Source organism: Amblyraja radiata, chromosome 1 (assembly GCF_010909765.2).
Source record: "Amblyraja radiata isolate CabotCenter1 chromosome 1, sAmbRad1.1.pri, whole genome shotgun sequence".
Lineage (NCBI taxonomy): Eukaryota > Metazoa > Chordata > Chondrichthyes > Rajiformes > Rajidae > Amblyraja > Amblyraja radiata.
In genome coordinates, this window is record NC_045956.1 from 149316022 (window position 1) to 149335424 (window position 19403).

Below are 19403 nucleotides of genomic sequence, written 5' to 3' on the forward strand. Positions count from 1 at the left end.
TATGATATTCCCATGCTAGGAGAAAGGTTCTATCTTGTCTCCCATAATTTTATATGCTTCTATCTGGTCTCCCCGCAACCTCCGGCATTCCAGAGAGAGCAATCCAAGACCGTCCAACTTTTCCTCGTAGCTAATACCCGCTAATCCAAGCATCATTCTGGTAAACTTCCTCTGTACCCTATCCATAGCCTCCACCCCCTTCCTGTAATCTTGAACCCAGAACTGAGGATAAGTTGCGGATAAGAATGAGTATCAAATTTGCCTCTTAGGTTCAGGTGAAGTCATTTTATTTTAGTTAGGGCCAACTACATTGTCATAGATAGGTTGAATACATTTAAATAAGGACTAAGAAAAAAGAAAATACTTGAAAAGGAGTGACTTTTCAATGAATTGTAGTAGGAGATAATTAAGATTAAAAGGCCTGTGAATGTTGTTTTTAAGAGTGGATGTGTGGTCAATGTTTGAGCCACATACTAATGCTAATCTGTTTCTCTTGACATTTGTGCTGTGTCAGTCTATTTCAAAAGATGGTGATAATAAAAGGGGAATGCAGTAATGTGTTGGCAGTGAAAAAACTCTTTGGATATGTCTTCCCCAAAATAGAATAGGAGATCATGTTAAGTGCTGACAGGAATTCAAGAATAAAGCTTCATTATTAGTTCTCCTTTTCTTGCTTATTTATTACTCAACAATGTGGTTTAGGAATATTGTTTACCAACAGCATTGACTTTCTTGGGCTTGTGAGACTTAATCCCCATGGGATGGTGTATTGAAGTGAGCCAGGCCTTTGTAAAATGCTGGCAAAGCAATTCAATGGCATATGTTAACCCAAACTGGTTGCAGAGCAAAATGAAAGAAAAGCAGTCTTTGCTGGAAGCTTTACACAAAGAACTTTAATTTCCTGTTCACCAAGTTCCCAATTCCAGTTTTGTGGCTGATCTGTCGTATAGGTCTATACGCTGTCTATACCCTCATTTTAAATTCTAGGTTCCTGAATATCATCAGTTCTAATTGCATCTCTTCTGCATTCCAAAATTGGAGTTCGTACCTTGAACCCACAACTTTATCTACCTCGGTTTTGATTGTTGGACCATCTTCCTTTAAGTAATCTTTTAAGTAATCTGGCCAAATTTCTTCATCGAGACTGTTTGCAAATATGTTCCATATTAGATTTGTGAAATATCTTAGCCAGCCATGATATTTTGCAGTTGTGATAAAATGTAGAAATACAATTCTTTTGTGAAATGTTTTTACTCGGGTTATTTTTGGAGCGAGGGCAATTGCACTTTTAATTCCAATCTTCAATTGGTTATTAAAATTATTTCCAGTTTTTATTCAGACTATCATTTTGGATAGGAACACTGAACAAAAGTTATTCAAATGCATCTTCAGATTTAGCAGTAATTTAAATTCTAGTTGGTTTACAAACTCATCAAGATGAATGAATGTTTTGGAATTGTGATATGTTGTATATGACAATAATGATTAAATTGGAGCTTAAAGCATTCAATAAATATCATGGGGAGGGTAATTATGAGGTTAGATGGGGAAGGAGTGTGAAAGTAATAAGCTTGATGTGTGCTAGCAATGACCCTTTCCTGAAAACCTCTTATAGAATAGAATAGAATAGAATAGAATAGTTTCTTTATTGTCATTGTAACATGAACCATGTACAACGAAATTGTAAAATGTCAGCCAGTCAGTGCACCATTCAAACATTTCTAAAAGCTAACGCTAAAAGAAACCAGGGGTGACAGCTGATTGAATCGTATTTATTTCAGTGAATTTTGGCTGTAGGTAAATTGAATCTAATGAACATATATTTTGAGTTTAGTTACTTAATATCCAACCTGTGACTTGTTTTGAAGATTTGTGAAAAGATAGATATGTCAATCTTTACACAGTCTTGGCGAGAGCAGACTTTGCTCACGTGTGCCAAAGCAGAAAAGTAAACAGTTTATCATTTTGTCTACAAACGTGGAAGGGAAAACATGATAAATCTCCAGATAAGGAGTATAAATATATGGGTAAATTAATAAATCGGTTTGGTTTAGTTACAGCATGGAAACTGGCTCTTTGGCTCACCGAGTCCGCACCGACCAGCAATCCCCGTACACTAACACTATTGTACACACTAGTGACAATTTATGATTTTTATTGAAGCCTGTTAGTCTGCAAGCCTGTACATTTGTTGTGTTGTAGGAAACTGGAGCTCCTGGAGAAAACCAGCGCAGGTCACGGGGTGAAAGCACAAGCTCCACACAGACAAACACACGTAATCAAGATCGAACCTGGGTCTCTGGCATGAAAAGGCAGCAACATACCGCTGTGGCACCGTGCCCCTCTTTTCTCTTGCCTATTCAAAATGGCGGCACGGTGGCGCAGCGGAAGAGTTGCTGCATAAAGTGCCAGAGACCCGGGTTCGATCCTAGCTTCGGGTGCTTGTCTGTATGGAGTTTGTGCATTATATCCGTGACCTACATTGGTTTTCAACAGGAGCTCCGGATTCCTCCCACACACCAGATGTACAGGTTTGTAGGCTAATTAGCTTGGTATAATTGTAAATTGTCCCTATTATGTATTATACAGGGATCACTGGTTGGCCTGGGCTCGGTGGGCCAAAGGGCTTATTTCCACGTTGTATCTTTAAACTAAACTAAAATAACTTTCTAGCAAAGCTGCAAAAGATTTTTCAAAAGTTCGAGATGACTGATATTCTAGTCAACGTGTTAATAAGCTTCTGGAAGAACTAAAATTGCTCATTATTGTTGCCTATAGGTAAAAGTTGCCATGGGATAAATGTTTTGAAATGCTGTTTCTCTCTTGACATTTGATGCATGCTGTAAATTATTTATTTATGTGACTTTAACAGGATTGTTCAGTGGAAAGTTAATGGGAGCCTAGTGGTGCAAACAAACAGTACCAAAGTACAAAATGGAAACCTCCTTCTGTTAATGGCAAGCTTGACTGTGGAAGGAAACTATAGTTGTCACGGCGAAGCTGGGGAAATGTTGCATTCAACTCAATTAAAACTTGGATGTAAGTAAAGTTTATAATTTGATAACTGTCTGTCATAAACCTGGAATGCACATTTACAATGCATGTTCCAATCTGTAAATTAATGAATGCAGAATCTATTGAGGCTTGCGTGGGAATCTATATTACTAAAAGTCGGATCTTGACCGCTTTTGGCCCACTGTGCTGTGATTTCCGAGAGAACGCCGCCACCAACGACCGTCATTTTTGGGCACCTCGCTCAGAGCACGCCTCTGCCTTCCGGGACCAGAGGATTTTTCCCATTGATGAAAGATCAGAGAGATATTAATGTTTTTTTTTAATTCCCCATTCTCTCTGCTGCCCCCACTGGCGGCAGGGGGAGGGACTATAAAACCTGGAAGTGTAGTGTCTCACTCAGTCTCTGTCAGACCCAAGAAGCAAGAGGATCAAGGCTCTCTGAGCTGCGAATAACACTGAACGCACGTCTACTTCATGGTGAGTCCCCCCCGATGCCGCTGTAAAGTGGCTGCAGCCCAATTGTTTGCCTCGCATTTTTTTAAAGTTTGTGTTCGCAAAATGAATTTTGGTTGTAAGGTGGCTGCAGCCCAATTGTTTGCTTGGCTTTTTTGAAATGTTTGTGTTCACAAAATGAACTTTGGTTGTCGGGTGGCTGCAGCCCAATTGTTTGCCTCGCCTTTTTAAAAGGTTTGTGTTTCCAAAATGAATTTAGGTTGTCAGGTGGCTGCAGCCCAATTGTTTGCCTCACCTTTTTAAAAGGTTTGTGTTCACAAAATGAATTTTGGTTGTCGGGTGGCTGCAGCCCAGTTGTTTGCCTCGCCTTTTTAACAAGTTTGTGTTAACAACATGAATTTTGGTTGTCAGGTGGCTGCAGCCCAATTGTTTGCCTTGGCTTGGCTTTTAAAATCGTTGCAACAGTTGGATGCCAGCCCAAGAATCCATTCGGCCCACAATGTCTATACTAGCCCTCTGGAAACCAGTACCTTCGGCCCGCAACACCCATACTAGCGCAACAGACTGCACCCCCACTGGCGAGCAATATTGGATTTGGTGGAGAGATGGAATATTGCATTGGTGACCAGCCCTCCCGTGTGATGCTGGGACCTAACGGGTCCCACTTAGTCTCGTTATAGATAAAGCACTTTAAGTCATACAAGCAATATTAATGCCTGGTAGTATTGAATTTACTTTTTGCAATACAATGATTTTTTTATTGAAGAATTTCTGCAGTAATTGGGATATTGCATTTTCCAGGGAGATTTTGAGCAAACGCTTGAATCCTTTCCATAGTCTGCCTGGTAATGCCTGGAAAGCTCCAAATAGTGCATTCTGCATCAGGAGTCTGGTTTCAGGTTTCAGAAATGAATTTTAAGATCAGGACTATCTACAGCAGACTTGTCAAGTGCTATCATTGCGAAGGAAGGATAAGTGAGCCAACATCACTCTCAACTTCCCCAATATTAAAACCCTGGTTGGACAAAGTTGTTTCCATCAGGCATGGGATAAGGTTATCGTGTGGACAGAGGAAGACATTCAAGAACGTGTTCAAAACTTCCTTGGGGGAGTAGAGGTGCACACTTGTGAGAATCCCTAGTCCATAACAGGTTAAAGTGAAGTAGTTGCATTTGGGATGGTACTTTAAAAACGCATTTGTACATTGAGCACACACAAACAGCAGAAAGAGAGTGCAACTTCACAACTATAGGTTCCGAGCCGCATATCTGGAAGAGTCTACGGTTCCCATATTGGACTGATCAGTTGTGTCAGAATCCATAGAACTGGAGTGGAAGTTGGTTACCTTCAACCATTTAAAAAAAAATTGCCAAGTAGACACTAAGGCTAGGTAGGCCACATGCTGGATAATTCCTGTGATTGCCAGTGTATGTAGTATTAGCACCAGAGCAGCAACCGGTTCAATGCAGTTGGGGTCCAATGTGCGTTCCTCCAGGAAGCAGGAACATGGCTTGTTATTTGTAGCACTCCTCAGTCTGCATGTTGAGGAACTGACTCTTCCCTGCAAGTGATTACATGTGCCTATCTATGCTAGCCTTCTGGTTTTCAAGCAGAATAAGCTGCAAGATGAGCCAAGATCAACTTAATAGGTAAGTGGTTTCTTTTTGTTTCGATTTTCTGGTGGTAATTTTACATTTTCTTTAGTATTTAAGACACTCCTTAATATAATTTATATGCCAAGTCGAAGCACTTAGCCTTTTTCCTCTAATTATTTCTAGGATTTTACTTCAAATTATTACACTTCAGTTGATCAAGTATTCCTTTCTTAAATGGAAGTTTCCTGTAACTACCTTACTTTGGATTTTGGAAAAACTCTGAATTGTTTTCTTTTCACTATCAGATCCTCCAAGTAAGCCATTGGTGCACTGCGAGGCTCAAAACTTTTACAGAATTTACTGCTCTTTGGAAAAGAGTCACAAGGAATTCTTTCCCACCAGTTACATTGCAACCTATAGGTAAGATGTCTTCGCAAATCTGCACTGAATTATATCTGATTGTAATGCTACACTTCTATTCGAATGTTACAGTTCCTGGAGTCACTTAACACCGAAACAGCCCTTTGGCCCAGTGTGTCCACTCTGAGCTTTTTACCCATCTATACTAATCTCCTTTGCTCACATTTGGACTATATCGTCTGCCTTACCTATGCTTTAATCTAAATGCCTTGTGTGTAGTAATTGTGTCCTATTCCACCAGCTTTCCTCGTGGTGATTCCCGGAATGTTGTTTACTTCAATGTTCCTGCATGTCGGTCCAAAATTTTCAGTGAGGCATAGATTAAATATTTTTCAAAGTAAGTGCAGGAATATGAGTCAGGACATAATGATTAATTTGCCAGTTGGAAAACGTTCCATTGATGTTGTGTTAATAGATCCTAAAAGACAGCAATTAAAATGACTTATTATGAGACCAAGACTTAATCTATCATTTACCCGGGTCACGCACTTCATTTTATTTTCTATTTTTGGGTCAAGTTCATCTAGGGAAACTCTTGGGCTCTTGCTCCCCAAGTAGTCCAAGGTCACCATCATTTAATTTTGAATCGGTATTTTTTTAATAACAAAAAAATAAGGGAGAATTAATCAGATAATATGCATTGTTGGATTGGCCTCGGTCTCTGTCTGTCTCGGTCTGTGCCAGCCAGCCCCATTGCTGCAACATATCTCTATAACCACTGCATATTTATGAGGCGTTGCATGTGGTGAATAGGCCTCAGAAAGTGGGTACCAAGGAACCACCCACACATTGTACTGATCAAAGGCATTTTCAATGCTTGCATGTTAAGATAATTGTTTTAATTCTTTGATTGTTGTTTGCTCCAATTTAAATGGATGGGGCTGTGCCAGCTGTGGCTGGAGTATGGTGCCTGGGCCAGGTGTGAGAGTGTCTAGACCCTTTAGTGCAGTAACCTCTGCAAACTACCTGGACACAGTAGTGAATCCAGAGGTGGAGCAAAGTGTCAGATGCACACAAGTCAGGAATGTGCTTGTCTAAACTCAAGTTCTTTTCCAGCAGTATCCCTGCATTGGAATTTGGTATTGCTTTCACATGTACTGCTGCTAGCCAGTGGCTCCTCATTGACTAGCTGGCTGGCTGTCAACAAGTTGGGTAGCTTGGAAAGTATGTGTGCTCAGTGATTCCTGAACATTGAGGGCAATGTTCACATAATTGCAGGGGACTTTAATAAGGCCAACTTGAAGACTGTACTGCCGAAATGTTATCAACATGTCAAGTGTTCTACTAGAGGGGAGAACACGCTGGATCATGTCTACACCAATATCAAGCACGCGTATAGAGCCATTCTCCTCCCCCAACTCGGCCAGTCAGATCATCTCTCCCTCCTGCTCTCCACAGCCTACACCCCCCTCAGACGCAGTTCCAGGCCCACCATAAAGTCTGTTACAACCTGGCCTGAAAATGCACTCTCCAAACTACAGGACTGCTTCATACAGACAAACTGGGACATATTCGAACATCAGGATTTGGAAACATTCACAGGAACGGTGCTGGACTATATCAAGTTCTGCATCGGAAACGTGACTGTGGACAAAAACATTCGGGTTTTCCCAAACCAGAAACCCTGGATGTCCAGCCAGGTCCGCACACTCCTCAGAGCCCGCGATGCTGCCTTCAGGTCAGGTGACAGAGCTCTGTACAGGGCTGCTCGAGCCGATCTGGAAAGTGGAATTAAAAAAGCCAAGGCGGACCATAAGAGGAGCATAGAATCCCACTTGTCCAGCAATAATACACGGGAGGTATGGCGGGGCATACAAGACATCACAAACTACAGAGGCTGTGCCACAACGACAGAAGACCCGAGTGCGCCGCTGGCAGAGAAGCTAAATTGCTTCTTTTCCCGCTTTGAAACATCACAACAGCAGCACTCATCTGCTACAGCCCTGCTCCCACCCTCACCTGGCTCCTGTACTACTCCACTCACTGTAAGGGAGAACGATGTCAGACGGGTGCTCCTGGCAGTGAACCCCAAGAAGGCTGCCGGCCCGGATGGAGTACCTGGTAAGGTGCTCAAAGCGTGTGCCCACCAGCTCACCGTCATCTTCACCAGAATCTTCAACCTCTCCCTGGACCAGGCAGTTATCCCGTCCTGCCTAAAATCAGCCACAATCGTCCCAGTGCCGAAGAAGTCTCCCATCACCAGCCTAAATGATTACCGTCCCGTGGCCCTCACTCCAGTAATCACGAAGTGCTTCGAGAGATTGGTCCTCCAGCACATCAAGGACTATCTCCCTCCAGACTTCGACCCCCACCAATTCGCCTATCGCCCAAACAGATCCACAGAAGACGCCATCACTGTAGCTCTCCACTCTGTGCTGAGCCACCTGGAGCTGGGGCAGAGCTACGTCCGGATGCTCTTTGTGGATTACAGCTCAGCTTTCAATACTATCATTCCGGACATTCTCATCGACAAACTGGTCACTCTCGGCCTCCCCACTCTCACATGTGCCTGGATAAAGGACTTCCTCACCAACCGGCCCCAGACTGTGAGACTCGGCCCCCACCTCTCCTCCACTCGCATGTTGAGTACCGACTCCCCACAGGGCTGTGTGCTAAGCCCCCTCCTGTACTGTCTCTACACCCACGACTGTAGTCCGGCCCACAACAACAACCGCATCGTCAAGTTTGCTGACGACACTACAGTAGTCGGACTCATCTCAAGGGGAGACGAGGCAGCCTACAGAGAGGAAGTCCTGAAGTTGACAGCCTGGTGCTCAGAAAACAACCTGGCTCTGAACACCAAGAAAACAAAAGAGCTCATTGTCGACTTCAGGAGGCACAGCACCGACTTAGCCCCCCTATACATCAACGGCGAGTGTGTGGAGAGGGTCTACACCTTCCGGTTTCTCGGCATCCTCATCTCTGCTGACATCTCCTGGACAGACAACATCACAGCGGTCATCAAGAAGGCTCAGCAGCGGCTGCACTTCCTGAGGGTCCTCAGGAAGCACAACCTGGACTCCAACCTGCTGCTGACCTTCTACCGCTCGTCCATTGAGAGCCTGCTGACATACTGCATTACAGGATGGTATGGCAGCTGCACCATGGCAGACAGGGAGAGGCTTCAGAGGGTAGTTAGGGCAGCACAGCAGATTATTGGCTGCCCTCTCCCCTCCCTGATGGATATTTACACCTCCCGCTGCCTCAGCAGGGCGAAGAACATCATCAAGGACAGCTCCCATCCTGCATTTGGCCTGTTCGACCTGCTGCCCTCAGGGAGGCGCTGTAGGTGCATCAGAATAAGGACAAACAGACTCAAGAACAGTTGCTTTCCAAAAGCCATAACCTCTCTGAACTCACACATGTACTGACTTCACAGCCTAACCCCCGGACTTCCATCTATCCACCTACTGTAATTTGTACTGTAACTGTAATTTTTTTTAAAATATGTGCAATAACCCATACTGTATATAGGAATCCTATTTATTCACCCTTTGTCTTTTTATAGATATGTATATAGCGCCGCAGAACTGTGCACCTTATCCCCCCCCCCCCCCCCCCTTTTATTTTGTCTTTTGTTTTTTGCACTAATTACATGTCTGCACTGAGTACGAGCTGCTTTTAATCTCATTGTACATGTGTATAGTGACAATAAAATGGCATTCATTCATTCATTTCAAAATATGCAGACTGGGCGGCCACGGTGGTGCATTGGTAGAGTTTCTGCATTACATTGCTTGCAGCGTCGGAGACCCGTGTTCGCTCCTGACTATGGGTGCTGTCTGTACGGAGTTTGTACGTTCTCCCTGTGACCGTGTGGGTTTTCTTCGAGATCCTCGGTTTCCTCCCCCACCCCAAAGACATACAGGTGTGTAGGTTAATCAGCTAGGTATAAATGTAAATTGTCCCTAGTGGGTGTAGGAAAGCGTTAATGTGCGTGGATTGCTGGTCGGCGTGGATTCACTGGCCTGTTTCCATGCTGTATTCCTAAACTAAAGTTATATAACATGGAAACTGACCCAACCTGACCATGCCAACCAAGATGCTCCATCTAAGCTGGTCCAATTTCCTGTGTTTCGCCCATATCCGTCTGAACTTTTCTGTCCATAATTTGAAAATATGTGGAGTTCAGTGTACCATTGATTCAATCTCACGAAATCTAAGGAACAGGACGATGTCATTTTGTTGCTACCAACTTTCTAGCTCGGTTTCTTTGCAATATTTTAAACATTTAATTCATATATTACAACATTTATTCTTTAATAGGTGTTATGGATATTTCTTGAATTTTAAGGGCCCATCAAAGATCATGTATCATATTGCAAAATGTAGTGTTTCCAGATATACAGGACAAGATGTTAAAAATCCAAAGTGCCAAATGTTAACTTGCTCCCTGTGGTGATGAGAGCCTTCTGCACTCACCTATGCTCCTCCGATGTTGAGAAAGGCTAGGCAGACACGTCATTGGAGTTATCAAATGGGCACCTACTTTCTTCGTCGTTTCGCTGATTGAACCCACGATGTCTCCAGTAGGCTCAGCGGTGCATTCTGGCGTCCCAGAACCACCCCTCTCTGCATCTGTCTAGTCGGTTAATTGGGAGACCAAATGGAGTCTTTCCTCTTCAGCCAGAGCCACTGGCTACTCCGCTTTGCCACCCGTGATGTTTCCTTGATGGCCTGCTGTAGGGCTTGTCCGCTGATCCCCAGGTCCTTCATCAGCATTAAGGTTGCTGTTGCTACGAATCCTCGACACCCAACTTCTACCGGGCAGATCTTGGCTCTCCAGCCCCGCTGTTCTGCATCCACTGCAAGCTCTGTAAATCGCAGTCTCTTTCTTTCGAAGGCTTCCTGCACAGCATCCTCCCAAGGGACTGTGAGCTCCACAAGATACACCATGCGCTGAGAGTTCGACCAGAGGACAAGATCAGGCCTCAAGTTGGTGATGGCTATCTCTGATGGAACTGTAAGCCGTTGGTCCACGTCCACCAGCATCTGCCAATCCCGGGCTGCCTCCAGCTGTCCAAACCTGGTCCTTGGTGGAATTTTCCATTGCCTTTGTTCCCCCTCCCGAACAAAGGCAATTGTCTTAACTGGGTTGGTTGTTCTGGGCAGCAGGGCATTATTGGCTGTTCTCCTGCTTTCCAGAGTCGCTGCCAGGCATTTGAGCACTTTATTTTTATTTTTATTTAACCTATATTTAACCAGGATAAGTCTCATTGAGATTAAAAATCTCTTTTACAAGAGAGTCCTGGCCAAGACAGGCAGCAGCACAGTTCCACAGTTACAGACAATAATTTTTAAAAAAACAACAGAGAACATATAAATAGAGTCACAGTCAGAACATCACCAAACAAAGCATGTACAGACAGAAGAGCCCGCTTCAACATCATTAAGAAGGGATTTAAATCTGTTTATAGAAACCAGCTCCTTAAGTTTCAGTTTATTCAGCAGCTGGTTCCATGCGAAGGGAGCAGCATAACTAAATGCCCTTTTCCCCAGTTCAGTACGGACTTTAGGTACAGTTAGTAAGAACAAGTCCGCAGAGCGGAGCTGATAAGTTCCTGTGCTTTTTCGAATTACATACTTCTGCAGGTATGAAGGAAGAACACCGAAGATAGTCTTATCAATAAGGATATGCCAATGATGGAGTCTGCGGGTGGACAGGGCAAACCATCCAACTTGAGCATACAAAGTGCAGTGGTGCGTGAGGGTTTTAAAATTAGTAACAAATCTCAGTGCTCCGTGGTAGACCGTGTCCAAAGACTGTAGGCATTTTGAAGATGCATTCATATATAAAACATCACCATAGTCCAACACAGACATAAACGTTGCAGCAACAAGTCTTTCTTGGCTTCAAAAGAAAAACAAGATTTGTTTCTAAAGTAAAAACCTAATTTTATCTTTAGTTTTTTCACAAGTTGCTGGATATGAGGTTTGATTATGTCTCCAGGTGTACCGTCCTTGGGAGAGGCTTACCTTACACCCAATGAGGATGTGCCTAAGTGTGGCTAGTGTTGAACACAGGGGGCATGATGGATCTTCGCCCAGCCATTGGTTGAGATTTTTTGGGCTAGGAAGGACATCATAGGTTGCCCGAATGAGGAAACTTATTCTGCTCGCCTCCATCTCCCACATGTCCTTCCAGCTGAACTTCTTCTTTTCCACACCCTCCCATCTCATCCACTGGCCCTGTTTAGCTTGCGACACAGCCATTAACTATTGATTAAAATTTGCAGTTTGCAATATTTTAGGTATTATTTGGGTTTAAAAATATATATTTTTGTTTTTTAGGGATCCGGAGAGCAACGTTTGGAATTGCACGACACAAGTACCTAGTAATATTTGTCAAATAGACAATCCTGAATTATTTTCACCCATCCCATATGTAATAAATATAACGGCTGTCAATCCAGTTGGCCACAGGACCACACTGTTAGAAATTTTAACACCAGACATTGGTAAGTAATTTTGTTTGGCTAAAATGCATACTTAAACAGTAAAAACAGTTGATCTTCCAATGATAAAAGTTGGCTAACATGAGTACAACAGTGATAAAATGGAAACTTTGTTAGCTACACGTTGAGTCAAATTATTGAGAATAGAAAAGCAGGTGAATAATATTATTGCACAGGAAGGAACTGCAGATGCTGATTTACACCAGAGATGGACACAAAATGCCGGAGTAACTAAGCAAGACAGGCAGCATCTCTGGAGAGAGGGAATGGTGTCGTTTCGGGTCGAGATCCTTTAGACTGAGAGTCAAGGAGAATGAAACTAGAGGTATGGGAGGGTACAAAGAGTGTGTAAAGATGGATCAAAGTAAACGATGATCAAGGAAATGTAGAATGGTTCATCGTTGGTTGAGGGGAAGATGACAATGAGATGTACAAACAGTAAAATGAATCAGGAGGACAGTGAAGCTAGTAGGAAAACTAGGGTGGGGAGGGATGGAGAGAGAGGGAAAGCAAGGGTCACCAACATCCTATACAACTGCATCATGACCTCCCAACTTCTATACTCAACTGGGTATTCAACGGGGTACTGATTTTTGGATGATCAGCCATTGATTGGCGGTGCTGGCTAGAAGACCTACTCCTGCATCTATTTTCTATGTTTCTTGTTCATCTCAGTTTGGCAAAAGAATAAATCAGCGAAGGTAGTGCATCCGTGGATAACAAGGCAAATCAGGGACAGTATCAAAACAAAAGATGAAGCATACAAATTAGCCAGAAAAAGCAGCCTACCAGAGGACTGGGAGAAATTCAGTCCAGCAGAGGAGGACAAAGGGCTTAATTAGGAAAGGGAAAATAGATTATGAAAGAAAACTGGCAGGGAACATAAAAACTAACTTCAAAAGTTTTTATAGATATGTGAAGAGAAAAAGATTAGTTAAAACAAATAAAGGTCCATTGCAGTCAGAAACAGGTGAATTGATCATGGGGAACAAGGACATGGCAGACCAATTGAATAACTACTTTGGTTCTTTCTTCAATAAGGAAGACTTAATTAATCTGCCGGAAATAGCAGGGGACCGGGGGTCAAATGAGATGGAGGAACTGAGTGAATTCCAGGTTAGCCGGGAAGTGGTGTTAGGTAAATTGAATGGATTAAAGGCCGATAAATCCCCAGGGCCAGATAGGCTGCATCCCAGAGTACTTAAGGAAGTAGCCCCAGAAATAGTGGATGCATTAGTGATAATTTTTCAAAATTCTTTAGATTCTGGAGTAGTTCCTGAGGATTGGAGGGTAGCTAATGTAACCCCACTTTTTAAAAAGGGAGGGAGAGAGAAAACGGGGAATTACAGACCAGTTAGTCTAACATAGGTAGTGGGGAAACTGCTAGAGTCAGTTATTAAAGATGGGATAGCAGCACATTTGGAAAGTGGTGAAATCATTGGACAAAGTCAGCATGGATTTACGAAAGGTAAATCATGTCTGACGAATCTTATAGAATTTTTCGAGGATGTAACTAGTAGAGTGGATGTGTTATCAGTGGATGTGTTATATCTGGACTTTCAGAAGGCTTTCGACAAGGTCCCACATAAGAGATTAGTATACAAACTTAAAGCACACGGTATTGGGGGTTCAGTATTGATGTGGATAGAGAACTGGCTGGCAGACAGGAAGCAAAGAGTAGGAGTTAATGGGTCCTTTCCAGAATGGCAGGCAGTGACTAGTGGGGTACCGCAAGGCTCAGTGCTGGGACTCCAGCTATTTACAATATTTATTAATGATTTGGATGAGGGAATTGAATGCAACATCTCCAAGTTTGCGAATGACACGAAGCTGGGGGGCAGTGTTAGCTGTGAGGAGGATGCTAGGAGGCTGCAAGATGACTTGGATAGGCTAGGTGGGTGAGCAAATGCATGGCAGATGCAGTATAATGTGGATACATGTGAGGTTATCCACTTTGGTGACAAAAACAGGAAAGTAGACTATTACCTGAATGGTGGCCGATTAGGAAAAGGGGAGATGCAACTAGACCTGGGTGTCATGGTACACCAGTCATTGAAAGTAGGCATGCAGATGCAGCAGGTAGTGAAGAAAGCGAATGGTATGTTAGCATTCATAGCAAAAGGACTTGAGTATAGGAGCAGGGAGGTTCTACTGCAGTTGTGCAGGGTCTTGGTGAGACCACACCTGGAGTACTGCGTACAGTTTTTGTCTCCTAGGAAGGACATTCTTGCCATAGAGAAGGTTCACCAGACTGATTCCTGGGATGTCAGGACTTTCATATGAAGAAAGACTGGATAGACTCAGCTTGTACTCGCTAGAATTTAGAAGATTGAGGGGGGATCTTATAGAAACTTACAAAATTCTTAAGGGATTGGACAGGCTAGATGCAGGAAGATTGTTCCTGATGTTCGGGAAGTCCAGAACAAGGAGTCATGGTTTATGGATAAAGGGGAAATCTTTTAGGACTGAGATGAGAAAAACATTTTTTGCACAGAGAGTGATGAATCTCTGGAATTCTCTGCCACAGAATGTAGTTGAGGCCAGTTCATTGGCTATATTTAAGAGGGAGTTAGATGTGGCCCTTGTGGCTAAGGGGATCAGTGGGTATGGAGAGAAAGCAGGTACAGGATACTGAGTTGGATGATCAGCCATGATCATATTGAATGGCGGTGCAGGCTCGAAGGGCCGAATGGCCTACTCCTGCACCTATTTTCTACGTTTCTATGTTTCTAAGTGGGACTCGTGTAGATGGGACATCTTGGTCGATATGGGCAAGTTAGGCTGAAGGGCCTGTTTCTGTCTTGTATGACTATAATGCTAGAAAAGTACTAAAGCTCTTTTATGCAGCAGGCATCTCCATCTTGGAATTGGGTTGGTTAGACAGTTTGTCCCGTCTCTGTTAAGTCCAGACTGAATGGGGTAATGATTTGAGTTGAAATTTATTTTGGCATATTTAGTTAATTGTTGGCTAGCACACAGCTAATAATGCTGTTGCTTCATGACTCCAGTGCCCATAGACAGCATCAAAGGTCAGGTTTGGAGTGTGCATGTACTCTTGTGACCACGTCTGTTTCCTCTGGCTACTCCAGTTTTCTTTCCTGCCAAAGGCATGCATGTTGGCATGTTAATTGGCTGCTGTTAATGCTGTGCCTCTGTGGGTGGTAGAACCGATGGAAACGTAGGAAAATAGATTGCAGGGAAAACTAGTTGGGGTAATGGGTGAGCTGTCATAGACTTAGTGGATCAAAAATCCTCCTTTTCTCTTGAATGGAATAATTATTTTGTATTCGTACAAAACCCACACTCATGATCTCTGATTTGTTCATAGCATCGAAGGAAACAATCAACCCGTAGCATTATCTCAGCTAGAAAAGGTCTCAGGCCAAACACCATCTCCTAAATCTGGATCCTCGGCCTTGTAGGTTATGGGATATTTAATATAAACATTAGGGTTTAATCCTGAAGAAGGGTCTCAATCTGAAAGGTCACCTATCCATGCTCTCCAGAGATGCAGCCTGACCTGGGTTACTCCAGTACTTTATTTAATGGATGTCGGAGGACTTTTCTAAATGGGCATGAGTTTCTGTCTCCATAACTTTTACTAATCATCAGCATACAAGCCTACATTATCAGCAGATGTAAGCAATTCTGACAGTTTAACCAGTCATTATTTTTCTGCTTTTATTTTGGTTCAGTTCAGCCAGATCCACCTTCGAATGTAAAAGCTGAGCCTGTTTTTGGATCTTCCAGAAGAATAAAAGTCCAGTGGAACTATCCATTATCATGGAGTCCACATTTTGAATTAAAATTCATCATGGAATATAAACTTCAGCAAAACAACTTCATGTCTAGGGTAAGCTCACCAGTGGCTTGAGGTTACTATTTATGGCTTGTGTTGAATTTTCTGATGAATTTGGAGATCTATTCGGGGCTCTGGCCACCACACCCTTTTCTGGCTGATTTCTGTTTTAATTGTGGCATTTTTAATTTTGCTTGTCTTTTATATTGTCTATGTACAAGTGCTGACTTTGTCACGTGTTTGGTGTGATCTTAGCTGATCACATTGCACTTCAGCTTGTTGTGGTCTGGGATCTGAAATCTTAGAACTTTAACTGATGGAAAATACATTGGTACTAACAATTGATGTTGATGCTAGTCAATAAAGGTCGGGAAGTATGCATTTTGCTACTGGGCAGCCAATTTAATTACAATAAATGTTTGCAAAATGTTAGTTAATGCTTTTATAAGGAGACTGGAAAAGTATTGAGCAAAACAAATGGAGTAAATGGTCTTAAGATCCAAAGCATAGTGAATTACATAATGCATTCCATACTCTTTCTTTCATTTTGTATTGTTAAATTAAAAATCAACTGTCGGTCACGGTGGCACACGGTGGCACAGCGGTAGAGTTGCTGCCTTACTGCAAAATGCAGCGCCAGAGACCCGGGTTCGATCCCGACTACAGGTGCTCTCTGAATGGAGTTTGTACGTTCTCCCTGTGATCTGCGTGGGTTTTCTCCGAGATCTTCGGTTTCCTCCCACACTCCAAAGACGTACAGGTTTGTAGGTTAATTGGATTGATTAATTGGCTTGATAAAAATGTAAAATTGTCCAAGTTGGCGATATGCAGAGTACTCCCCTGCCGACTACAAAATTCAGAAGGTTCAAGGATTGTTAATGTTGTAATTTCAAGTGTCCCAGCTGTTACAATCAAATTGCAATTTTATTAATGTATGAACATCAGTCTTTTGTCTTTTTTTGCCTATTATTAGTGGTGGGGAATTATACTGATGCATAAAATTGCAAAATAAATGCTCCTGGTAAAAAAAAAAAGTACTCGTGCTGATGAGCAGTAGTTGTACCATTCTGTGCAGTGTCTTAACCCATCTGTGATGGTCAGAGTCATAGAGCGATACAGTGTGGAAACGGGCCCTTCAGCCCAACTTGCCCACACATGCCAGCATGTCCTGGCTACACTAGTCACACCTGCCTGCATTTGGTCCATATCCCTCCAAACCTGTCATATCCATGTATCTGTCTGTTACTTAAATGTTGGGATAGTCCCTGCCACAACTACCTCCTCTGACAGCTTGTTGCATACACCCACCATCCTTTGTGTGGAAAACATCACCCCTCGGATTCCTATGAAATCTTTTCCCCTTCACCTTAAACCTATGTCCTCTGGTCCTCGATTCGCCCACTCTGGCCAAGAGACTCTGCATCTACCCGATCTATTCCTCTCATGATTTTATACACCTCAATAAGATCACTCCTCATCCTCCTGCACTCCAAGGAATCAGGTTAAAGGTCTCTGCTTTCTGCTGTCATCCTTTTCGTACCCTGGTCAGACCTCATAATTGGCCCCAAAATGTAAAACCTCACACTTGTGTGCATTTACAGGCCCTCAGTTTTATCAAAGGGGGAAGATGTGATTTGATGCATATATCTTCATCTTCTTTTGTGCTTGATCATCATCATCCTTTATTGTCATCTTGCAAAGCAACAGTTGTACAGTGCAAAATGAGAAGATGTTTCCCAGGGAATACCGGAGCATCGCACATAAAACTTAAACATTTCACGCATAAATAAAAACGATTTAAAAAAATCCAGTTCCTGATAAAACTGTACGAATAGTTTTTAAAAAAGTGCAGGTAAATAGAGCAACATTAAAATACAAGTAAAAACAGTCATAAAATGTCCAGGGCAGCTGATTTAAGTGGCCAGAGCCAGTGCCAGAGTTATTACTCAGTGCCAGTTATTACATTGTCAGTGCAAAAGCAGCAGAATCAGGTGGAGTGACTGTTTAGCAGCCTCACAGCCTGTGGAAGGAAGCTGTTTACCAGTCTGGTTGTCCGGGCTTTGATGCTACGGTATCTCTTTCCTGATGGCAGGAGATCTAGATGTGTGTGGAGTGGGTGCGGTCTGTCCTTTGCTATGTTCAGTGCTTTTTTCAGGCAGCGGCTCTGGAACAGTTCTTGTACCGAGGGTAGCGAGACGCCAATGATCCTCTCTGCTCCCCTCACTACCTTCTGCAGAGACTTCCTGTCTGAGCAGTTACAGTTGGAGTACCACGTGTTCATGCAATGCGCGAGTACAGACTCCACTGTGCCCCTGTAGAAAGTCCTGAGGATGTTGGTGGGGAGTGAGGCCTGTTTGATTATGAGCGGATTGCATTTATGTATATCAGATCTCTTTGGGTAGCATGCTGGACAAAACTTTACACAGTACCTCATTACACGCAGTAGCACAGCAGTAGAATTGCTGCCTTACAGCGCTTGCAGAGCCGGAGACGAAGGTTCGATCCTGACTACGGGTGCTGTCTGTATGGAGTTTGTACGTTCACCCCGAGATCTTCTGTTTCATCCCACACTCCAAATACGTACAGGTATGTAGGTTAATTGGCTTGGTGTATGTGTAAATTTTCCCTAGTGTATGTAGGATAGTGTTAATATGCAGGCATCATTGGTCGGAGCGGACTCCGTGGGCCTAAGGGCCTCTCTAAACTAAACATGCCAAAAACATACCTAAACTTGGAGAGCAACTCTTTCTGCTAAGTAGTAGGAACTCCCAATCAACTTTTTTCTAACTCTTCCACTATCAAATCTTGTCTCTCGAAGCTGGCCAGTAACTAGATAAACAATATGTTCCAAGATTAATATCCAAGACTGTGGACTGCTTTAGCATGTGGAAATCATGCTTTTTGGGATGTTGATGTTTTTGCAGTATGATTGAATTTTGAGTATTGAACTGGCAGATAAAATTGTTGAATAGTAAAGCGGTGAATATGAGAAATTACCAAGTTACTATTGCGGTGATAGAGATGTATTTATTCTCTGAATTATACAACCTCCTAAAACATACAATTCAATTTGTATATTTTCTATCGAATGCCAAAAACTCCTTGCTTAGCGTGTGATAGCCAGCATTCACGGGAGCTGCCAACGATGTTTTGTGAACTTTCCCACAGGGTTTTTATTATTTGTACGGAACTACTTGATAATTCCCCAATCCTAAACGAACTGTTGGATGGATTCCAATTAAACAATGGCAGCAGAAAATATATTCATCAAAGACTTTGTGAACTAAGCTATGATTAACTTGCTTAGGCAATTGCCTTTCAGTGTGGAATATATGCTGATGATTTCTCCTCTGAATGAATCTCTGATTTGAGTGACAAGCATAGCAAAATGGATAATTAAAGATTTTAATTTTAAATCTGCTTTCCACAAGGTTGTTTACAAAGATGTTGCCAGGACTCGAGGGCCTGAGCAAAACGAGTGACTGGGCAACCTAGCATTAATTAGAGCACTGAAGGCAAAAGTGTAATTTTATAGACTTTATAAAATCGTGAGGGTAATTGACAGTCTGCATGCATAGACTTTTACCGGTGGTAAATGAATCAATGACCAGGAGACATAGGGACATAAGGGGTAATATAGGAACCTGATGGGCAACTTTTTCACCA

The 19403-nt window shown here is 42.8% G+C and overlaps 1 protein-coding gene across 4 annotated transcripts in view; it reads left to right on the forward strand.

Annotated features, from left to right (window-relative positions):
• LOC116980377 (interleukin-11 receptor subunit alpha-like) overlaps positions 1 to 19403 on the forward strand; it is a 76861-nt gene that overhangs the window by 42426 nt on the left and 15032 nt on the right. For all 4 annotated transcript variants that reach the window (XM_033032538.1, XM_033032564.1, XM_033032555.1 and 1 more), the window contains 4 exons: positions 2873 to 3039; positions 5369 to 5483; positions 11775 to 11941; positions 15634 to 15791. In XM_033032538.1, the coding sequence (XP_032888429.1) occupies positions 2873 to 3039; positions 5369 to 5483; positions 11775 to 11941; positions 15634 to 15791 (607 nt within the window). The remainder of the gene's footprint in view (positions 1 to 2872; positions 3040 to 5368; positions 5484 to 11774; positions 11942 to 15633; positions 15792 to 19403) is intronic.